Source organism: Cydia fagiglandana, chromosome 6 (genome assembly GCF_963556715.1).
Source record: "Cydia fagiglandana chromosome 6, ilCydFagi1.1, whole genome shotgun sequence".
NCBI lineage: Eukaryota > Metazoa > Arthropoda > Insecta > Lepidoptera > Tortricidae > Cydia > Cydia fagiglandana.
This window is the reverse complement of record NC_085937.1, coordinates 17321326-17331363: the sequence shown is the minus strand read 5'-3', so window position 1 is coordinate 17331363 and position 10038 is coordinate 17321326. Positions and strand designations below refer to the sequence as shown.

General features: G+C 38.4%; 3 protein-coding genes across 3 annotated transcripts in view; 2 read left to right on the top strand and 1 right to left on the bottom strand.

The window, feature by feature from the left end:
- LOC134665446 (thioredoxin domain-containing protein 17-like) overlaps positions 1-10038 on the top strand; it is a 325334-nt gene that overhangs the window by 106757 nt on the left and 208539 nt on the right. The window lies entirely within an intron of this gene.
- LOC134665424 (SEC14-like protein 2) overlaps positions 1-10038 on the bottom strand; it is a 127294-nt gene that overhangs the window by 89861 nt on the left and 27395 nt on the right. The gene's annotated exons all lie outside the window — the stretch shown is intronic.
- Positions 4609-8878, top strand: LOC134665525 (uncharacterized). The gene is made up of 3 exons (XM_063522499.1): positions 4609-4912; positions 6227-8629; positions 8829-8878. The coding sequence occupies exons 1-3, from the start codon at positions 4609-4611 to the stop codon at positions 8876-8878; spliced, it is 2757 nt and encodes a 918-aa protein (XP_063378569.1).

Sequence of the window (10038 nt, the reverse complement as noted above, 5' to 3'; positions counted from 1 at the left end):
TAACTTTGGTCAAAAATCACGTTTGTTGTATGGGAGCCCCATTTAAATCTTTATTTTATTCTGTTTTTAGTATTTGTTGTTATAGCGGCAACAGAAATACATAATCTGTGAAAATTTCAACTGTCTAGCTATCACGGTTCGTGAGATACAGCCTGGTGACAGACGGACGGACGGACGGAAGGACGGACGGACCCTTTGGGTACGGAACCCTAAAAAGAAACCGATTTGACTAGTAGGAGAATACCCTATTTCCATTCAGGCGGCAGATGTCTAAGATTTATCGCAGTCGTTTGAAAAACCCTCCTAGCAGAATCCCTAATTAACTTTTGTCTACTTTATACTCCGAGGCGCGCACACTCGCTTAAATTAAAGAAATAATTCACTAGCAGTTGCTTAATTGCATGCGACATGCGCTTATAGGTAGGTAGTGATAATAGAGGGAGTTCAACTATCATTAGTATAGTATACAAATGTAGTGCATAATTGTTTTCCATCGTATTTTCTCGGAAACGTTCGTATTTGTCATGCTAGTTCAGTCAATGTACCTACCTATACTTTTTGTACCGAGACTGGCTGAAATACGAGTAGCAAGACACGTTTCAAAGGGCATACTCAGTTTTTAGGCAATAATTTAAGTAGGTACCACCCTATAACAATATCTTTTAGTATGTTTTCTTAGGCAATAATTTTAAGACTAACTATTAATTAGCAATGAGGCCTCGGATTTTTTAAATCTGGTCCAAGTCTGGATTAAGTTGTCTATTTTTGAACCGAATAACCTTGTATATAGGTTAAATATACGAGTTCCTAATGAGTAATGCTGATGATTATTCCTACACTCTGCACTAAATTCTAAAGTCTATAAGAACAACTAGCGTAAATGCGATGCAGCCAGCTTTTGGCAAACTGTGCTCCTTCTAAATAGCAAACGGCAACTGACTGGGCCGATTAGCACCGGCGTTAACACGTCATCAGGTCGTACCACTGCTGAATAATTCATCTGAATTAGCCAGATTACGTCTGAACGCGGGCCGCTTACGATGCAAACGTGCCACCGACGGTTAGTTTTACATCTTTAAATTCAGTAGCTTCATAAAGCATAAAATTTGCTTCGTGGTGTGTTATTACGTTATGTTTACGGCACCGTTCAATCAAATATATGTACAATAATTATAAGGTTTACTCTGGTAATTCCGAATGTCAAAAACTGTCGGATAATTCCTAAAAGAAACTTTTATTATGATGGAATTAAGGGTGATTTTCATCTGAATTTCGGAATTATCCGATATTCGGTACCTACTATTACCCGAATACACCTTAATTACTTAATTGTACTTCAGCAATCGATTTGAGAAATAGATAGGTACCTAATTAGCCTGTAATTAGGTAATTTCATTCAAAAGTGATGAAACACTAGGGATGCAAGCTTAGGGAACTAATGCTAAGTTTTTCATTTTCCATTTTAATTTTTTCATGATATCTAAAAAAATAAGCATACCTACCTTAATAGCTTTTTAATACGGTAGAGGTCCCTTCTCTATATAGTTCGTTTTTAGGGTTCCGTATTTTTAGCCTTAGAAAGAACTCCACAGAAGCAAGCGTGCAGTTTTTATTAGGCTCTTTAATTGTTAATAATTATTGAATTATGTAATGTAGCATAGTCAATACATATAATTTACTTCAAATTATTACCGCTAAAAGTGCCGGATTTGGAACCACAAGCTTACTTCTGCGAAGTTCTTTCTAATGCTAAAAAAAACGGACTGTGGGTAGTTAATACTATTTGTTCGGAAGGTTTTTTGTAGAAATACCACAGAGTTTTTATTAGTGCAGACTTTCAGGTTATTTAGAGTCAAGCGCGGAGAGCGTCCGCCTAATCTGCATAATATTAAAATTCAGAATTTCCAAGTAGGTCCTGTCAAATTTTACTGCATACGAGAATATATTAGACGAAGCACCGTCTGTTCTCGTATACCTACGGTTGACAGGATAATTACGTGAAATTATTTTGATTAATGTGAAATTTTAATTTCAATTACAATATGAATTTAAAACTGACGGCTCTCCTCTGCGTGCCGTATGTTAGAAATATAATTTTAGTATTATTTTAGTGTTTTTTTTTTATTTATTTCCATGAAAATAAGTGGGATATAGGATGGCTTACATTTTTGCACTTTAGTCACTTCTTTTTTATTTCTTTGGAAATTATTTTTAAAATACTATAGGTATTTTACAAGGCATAATTACATAAAACAATAATAAGTTAGTAAAAAAATATACCTAGGTATATATTCCTCTATGACTTTTTTTGCTATTAGTATTTTTTTTGTAAATAAACACAAGCACGCGTACACAACGCGTTCTTATGGTAGGCTATTTCAACCAATCATGCTCAAAATGAAGGAGCATTTGTCACTATACTTTCTATATCCAGTCTTGTTTTCGTAAAATACGCTGAATTTTCCGGTTCCCGGCGTCTCATGACATGACACACGTTTTGCTTCCATACTAAACAACAGAGAGAACACTTTTTATTAAATAAAAACACTAAGTATTTAGTTACCTGCTCATAAAACTCATACGCATAAGTATATTTAAACGCGAATCCTCCAAAATTAACACCTAAATTATGTTCGTGTACTTAACCAAACCTAACCTAAATTCAGGGATCTGTTTAATCATGGTTTAATCATTTAATGAGTTAGTAAGTAGGTATATAATTATGGCTACTACCTGATGAAAATTTTAGGTATTTTTTTGGTACATAAGTATATTTTATCATTAATCACTGTCTGTCGTTTATTTCATCATTAATAGAATCAGGTGTTAGGTACTTTGCGGAAATCTATATTATGCTAATCCGCAAAATATCTTGGACGCCTGACCGTCAACATTTCCACTATCCACCGTCTCATGATGATTCCTCGTAAAGAGGCGAAACACGTGTCGAATCTTGTACCTACTCTTGGTGGTGGTTGGGGAAAGGGGGCCCCCTATATTCTAAGTGCCATATTACCAAGTGCCTAGGGGCCCTAGGTCTCTAAATCCTGGCCTATAAATATTTGAGTACTTATTTTTTTTTAGAAATACGCAAGTAAGTTTAGTAGCACTGATTAACTAAGTATCAAGTAATTATTTCATTTTGCGGATTAGCAAGTACCTAATAGTTTTGTTGTAATTTTGTACGTCGTTTATTTCGTCAAGCGTTAGCTGTTCTAAGTTGCCCCACTAAGTAGGTCACGCGTCACGTCAACGCGAAAGGAAAATAAAGACACGACTCTTATCTCCTCATTGTAGCGGTCCCATCCCAGCCCTACCCTTAGGCCCACTTGCACCATCCTACTAACCCGGGGTTAAGCGGTTTATCTGTCAACCCAGTGCCAAATTGTACTGGTAACCATGGTAACTACAGGTTTACCCGGTTAACTCCGGGTTAGTGGAGTGGTGCAAGTGGGCCTTAGTAAAGTATTTAAATCTTAGAGAATATAACCAACGGAGTGGTCATTAACAGGCGTTCCCCTCTGTCGAAATAAGGCGGCCAATGGTCAACCACATGTCAAACACATGTATGGACTGACGTTTATCTGACATGGCTATGTTGACGTTACGTATACATTTGATGTGCTCCTCCCCCGCAAAAAACGGCAGACTATTTTGTACCGAAAATTATAGACATGGCGTCTCCATTGGTTATATCCTCTAAGATTTAAAACAAGACACAGGGCCCGATTCAAATTTTTAATAAACGTCAAAATTAGATCTCGATACGATATGGATTGGACTGTCAGTGTCAAAAGTGACGTTTTTTTGAGACGCTTAATACTTAGAGTCAGACCAAGAAAAGTCTGCAGCGGATTTGATAGCCCACGCAGTGTAAGTTGTATTATTTTAAACGTCAAACGTCTATAAAATTATGACGTATGTATTGTATGTACTGGCACTGCGAGGGCTATCAAAATCGCCGCAGACTTTTAGTGGCTTAACTCTAGTAGATTGTTCAGACTGCAACCTTTTTACTTTCCTAATGTATTCGATAATGACATAAATTTGAATTTAACATAGTAAAAAGAAATGTGTCACCAAATTTTCACTCACATCTGTCATATCATCAAATATAGTCGCCCTTTAATATAATTTTCGTATTTTTATTTAAATTACAACAAAATAGAGAAGAAATTACACCAATTTTATTCATGGTCCTTCGAACCGGATATAAAGGGAAGTGCAGTGTTTTTAAGTTTCAATCTAAGAAGATAAACTGTGAGTACATTCAAGTTAATTATTAGTGTCGCACATCGGGTTTCCAGTTATCAATTACGGATTTAAAAGTGCTTACAATAATCAAAAACCATTTTCAACAAAATTCGCAAAAGGGGAAATCATATACGTTTCGTACCCCCCGGAAAAATGAAAAGGGGAAAGGTGACCAATTTCGTACACCTTCAACAAAAGTATTGCGGACATGATACCCTTTTGTTCTAAAACATTATTTACGACTAAATTATAAATTTTCAACGGACTTTGAACATTTTTATTTTCATCTATCTCTGGATTTGGAATTTTTTTTTGGAACACTTCAACTTGTAATTTCAATTCATTATTGTCAATATGGACGCGGAAATATCATTGCTTGTTGACGTTTCTGTACGCATCGCGAAAGGACATACTAACTTCAGAAAGTCACCCAAGGAACGCGTGACAGTTTCATATGTAGAATCGCGACTAGAAAATTTGGAATCACTGTGGAAAAAGTTTTCTTCAGGACATGACGAATTGATTAAAGCCTACGCAGCACAAGATGTGGCAAATTCTGTGTATGGAACGGAAACAGTATACGACGTAACTGAGGAAAATTACTTGGATTATAAATGCGCACTGAAAGATGCACTCAACCGATTGAAACCAAATCCAAGTAACTTCTATACTTCGGTGCACATGTCAAAGGCTACAACTTCAAAGACCAGTCATGTCAGGCTACCAAAGATTACAATTCCAACATTTTCTGGACTTTATACAGAATGGATGAGTTTCAGGGATCTATTTGTTTCACTCATTCACGACAATAATGAAATTGATGATGTACAGAAATTACATCACTTGAAGGGACATCTCAAGGGAGAAGCTGAACAATTATTACGACATATACCCATAACTAATGATAGTTACGAGCAATGCTGGACTCTTTTGAAAAGCCGATACAACAATAAACAGTATTTAGTTAATAGCATTTTACAGCGGTTTTTCGGTCAAAAAAGCATTTCAACCGAGTCCTCCAGTGCAATCAAACAATTACTAGATGTTACAACAGAAACTTTAAATGCCTTGAAAGGGTTAGGTATTGACACTGGTACATGGGATGTCATGATAATTTATATTGTTAGCCAGAGATTAGATTCGGAGAGTAGGAAGCAATGGGAGTCTAAGGTCAGCGAATTGGTATCGAGTTCAGATAATTTGCCAACAATTAAACAATTTAAAGAGTTTTTGGAAAACAAATACCATTCGTTGGAGTTCTTAGATTCAAAATCAAACACTTTTGTTCAGAAACAGCGCACTTTTAATTCTCACAGTAATCAAATAAATCAATCGTTTCATGTAGCTCAGTCAAGTTGTGCATTGTGCAAAGATAATCACCATCTTAGAAGCTGTAAGGATTTTATTAATAGGGATCTTGATAGCAAGCGTAACTTTGTGCAAACACAAGGGTTGTGTTTCAATTGTCTGGGCAACAATCATTCGGTAAAACACTGTAAAAGTACCACATCGTGCCAAATATGTAACAAACGGCACCATTCATTGTTACATATAAAGGGCGAATCGCACACTACGGTGGCGAATCATTCCATTGGCAATCAAGCTTCACCAGTTGTGAGTCAAATCAAAGCACCTGTCAATGCTTCATCATCTGAGGAGCATCCATCAACCTCTACACACATCACCAGCCATTTTGTTAAGGGTGTAGCACCTCGGAAGGTATTAGCAACAGCTGTAGTGTCAGCTGAATCACAAAATGGCGGGAAACATCAACTTTTGCGAGCTCTTGTAGATCAAGGGTCGGAAGAGTCCTTTATTGCAAGGTCAGCAGTTCAATTACTTGGATTAAAAACCACACCAACCAGGGTAGATACATCAGGTTTGGGAGGTGAACAGGGCCCTTCAACAAGGTCCATAGTAGAGGTATCAATCAGTTCACGTCTCAATCCAGGTTGCGTGTTTCGTGTTTCAGCGTATGTCCTCGACAAAGTGACGAGAGACTTACCTTCAACTGCTGTATCAATCACCTCATGGCCGGAGTTAGAACTCGTAACGTTAGCTGACCCGGAATATCACACTTCGAATAAGATAGACATCTTATTAGGGGCGGAGGTTTATGCTAGGATTATTCAAGATGGTATTATCAAATGTCCCTCAGGGTCTTTAGCGGCACAAAATACAACCCTGGGATGGATATTATTTGGAGCGGTCAAGTCGGATCAAAACACAAACATCAAAGTTACAACATTGCACACACATGTAGAGCCTGTAGAAGAATTGCTTAAGTCTTTCTGGGAGGTTGAAGCAGAGCCGTCCAACAAACATAAGATTTTGTCAATCGAAGAGCAGCGGTGTGAAGATATCTTCCATTCAACCACCACACGAGATGAAGAGGGACGATATGTTGTCAAACTTCCATTTCGAGATAGTGAACCAGCCTGCGCCGATGGTCATTCACGGGACATTGCGTTGAAGAGATTCCACTATCTTGAGAAGAAAATGCAGAAAGATGAGCGTCTGAAACAGGAATACAAGAAAGTATTTGATGAATACTTAGAGTTAAATCACATGAAGGAAATTCATGACAACAAAGCAAAGGGTTGTTACATACCATATCACGCTGTCATACGCGAAGACAGACAAACTACCAAGTTTCGGGCGGTCTTTGATGCGTCATGCAAAGGCACGAACGGCGTATCTTTAAACGACGATTTAATGGTAGGCCCTAGATTGCAACCAGAGTTGCGCCATATAATAATGCGTTGGCGTATGTATCCAATCTGCTTCATTGCAGATATAGTCAAAATGTACCGCCAAATAAAGGTTAGTGACGAAGACTCAGAATTCCAGCGTATTTTGTGGCGTGAGACACCGGAAGAGAACATCAAGGAATACAAGATGCTTCGCGTTACATTTGGAACTTCTTCAGCACCTTATCTGGCTGTAAAGAGCTTGATACAAGTGGCAAAGGATGAAGGGAAAGACTTCCCTCTAGCAGCTGAAAGAGTAAAACATGAATTTTATATGGATGATTTGATGTCGGGTTGCGAAAGCGAAGAAGAAGCAATCGAAATATACAAGCAAATGAATGAATTGTTAAAAAGGGGAGGTTTCGAATTGCAAAAATGGGCAAGCAACAGTGAAGTAATGTTGAAGCAAATACAACAAGACAGTTTAGGAAAGCAAGATGAAAAGAAGATAGAAGTCAAATTAGAAGCTACTAACAAGATATTGGAACTTACCTGGAGTCGAACTTCCGATGAGTTCGTGTACGCAGTTCAGTTGCCTCCGATGTCTGCACCTGTAACAAAAAGAAAGGTTATCTCGGATATTTCAAAGTTGTACGATCTACAAGGCTGGATAGCACCGAGTATAATCAAGGCAAAGATTTTCATACAGAAGTTATGGCTTGCGGGTATCGGCTGGGACGAGGAATTACCACAACCGCTATTGCAAGAATGGACGAAGTATAGGGAAGATCTTTCTGACCTGACACAATGTCGGTTGAAGCGCTGGGTATACTACAAGTCTGACGCGAAGTTAGTGGAACTCCATGGTTTCTGTGATGCTTCCAATTCTGCATTTGCTGCAGTCATATACTTGCGAGTTATAGATGCAAGAGGAGGAGTTCATGTCAGTTTGATTACAGCAAAAACAAGAGTATCCCCAATCAAACAACTCAGTCTTCCAAGATTGGAATTATCAGGTGCTGTTCTGCTAGCGAAACTGCTTATTGAAGTGTCGGGTGTTTTGAACATACCGAAATCAAATATACACGCTTGGACTGACTCTGAGATAGTGCTTGCGTGGTTGAGCAGTCATCCTAGTCGTTGGAAAACATTCATCGGGAACAGGTGTTCAGAGATACTGACTGTCACAGACCGTAACCAATGGTCACATGTCAAATCTGAACATAATCCAGCAGATTGTGCATCACGGGGCATTCGGGCCTCTGAATTGATTGGATTGGAGCTCTGGTTAAGAGGACCTTCATGGTTGAATGAAAAGGATATTCAATATCCTAATCCTAAGGGATTGGAGACAAATTTAGAAGAAAGGAAAATAAAAACTCACCTTGCTACTTCAGTAGAAGATCACGGCGAAGTTGACGACATCTGGGCGAAATTCTCATCGTTGACGAAGTTGCTGAGAGTCGTAGCATATTGCCGCAGATTCCTGTGTAAAGAGAAACCAAAACATCAGTACCTCCTAAAGAAAGAAATTGATGATGCGTTGATAATAATGATAAAAAAGTGTCAACTTCAAGCATTCTTTGAGGAGTGGAAGGATGTTAAGCAAGGAAAACCAGTAAGCAAGAAAAGTGTACTTACCACTCTGAATCCACAGCTGGACGACTCGGAATTACTCCGAGTTGGTGGGCGGCTGCATTACGCTGAATTAGATGAAGACCAAAAGCATCCCATCATTTTACCAAAGCAATCGCTGTTGACGACTCTCGTTATACGAAATGCACACAAAGTTACACTGCACGGAGCGCCACAGTTGATGATAAACATCATTCGAGATAAATATTATATCATTGGTCTTAAATCAATAGTTAAATTATATTGCAGGAAATGTGTCACCTGCATTAGATACGCAGCAACAAACAAACCTCAACTGATGGGGCAATTACCTTCACCGAGAGTGAACATAAGTAGAGCGTTTCTTCATTCAGGCGTTGATTACGCAGGCCCAAATAAACATACGGGTATCAAAGGGTCGAGGTAATAAATCCTACAAAGGATACATATGTCTATTCGTATGTATGGCAACGCGTGCTATACATTTAGAAGCAGTGAGCGATTTGACTTCGCAGGCGTTTTTGGCTGCATTCAAGCGGTTCGTGTCACGTCGAGGTCATTGCAGCGAATTATACAGTGACAATGGGACAAATTTCGTGGGAGCAGCCAGAGAGTTAAAAGAGTTGTTTGATGAAGAAAAATCAAGATTTCTACCCGAGATCGCAGATTGTTTGGCTACAAACCGAACACAGTGGCACTTTATTCCACCACAAGCCCCCAATTTCGGAGGTCTTTGGGAAGCTGGTGTACGGTCCTGTAAATTTCATCTGAAGCGAATAATTGGCAATTCAACACTGACGTTTGAAGAGATAACTACAGTGCTTGCGCAGATTGAAGCCTGTCTAAATTCAAGACCAATGACATGTATCCAAGATCAAGGTGATCCCATGCCCTTAACACCCGGACATTTTCTGGTGGGTGAACCTTTATTAGCTGTTCCAGATCATAACTACGAACATTCGCCAGTTAATTCATTAAGAAGATGGCAACTTTTACAACGAATGTTACAGGATTTTTGGCGGCGTTGGTCGCAAGAATATCTTACACGTTTCATGCAAAGATATAAGTGGACACAGGTTGTCCCTGAACCAAAGGTTGGAGATGTGGTTCTAGTAAAGGAGCTTGATTTGCCTCCAGCTCGGTGGTTGTTAGGTCAAATTGTTGAGAAACACCCTGGAGTGGACAACGTTACGCGAGTTGTCACGTTGCGCTATAAAAATTCTTTAATCAAACGACCAGTGTCTAAGCTTTGTGTCTTACCTTTAGCAGATTAATTGTTTGTTTCAATGTATTGTATTGTTATTTCAACTATTCATAACACACATTGGTGTTATTTTATTTTATAATGAATGGTTTCGCTTAACTGTTTTTATGATTGCTATGTTTTCAAGTTGAAGGAACTGTTTATGTTGTGTGAACTTTATCAGAGCTATCGAAAGATTTACATAAGAGTTATTATCATGATGATTACAATTTAGTA

Excerpts from the sequence above, each read along its gene's own strand:
- LOC134665525 (XM_063522499.1), top strand. The coding sequence starts at position 4,609 with ATGGACGCGGAAATATCATTGCTTGTTGACGTTTCTGTACGCATCGCG. Across the intron at positions 4,913-6,226 it reads CCGATTGAAACCAAATCCAA|CGTATGTCCTCGACAAAGTG; the intron begins GTAACTTCTATA and ends TTCGTGTTTCAG. Across the intron at positions 8,630-8,828 it reads CTCGGAATTACTCCGAGTTG|GAAATGTGTCACCTGCATTA; the intron begins GTGGGCGGCTGC and ends ATTATATTGCAG.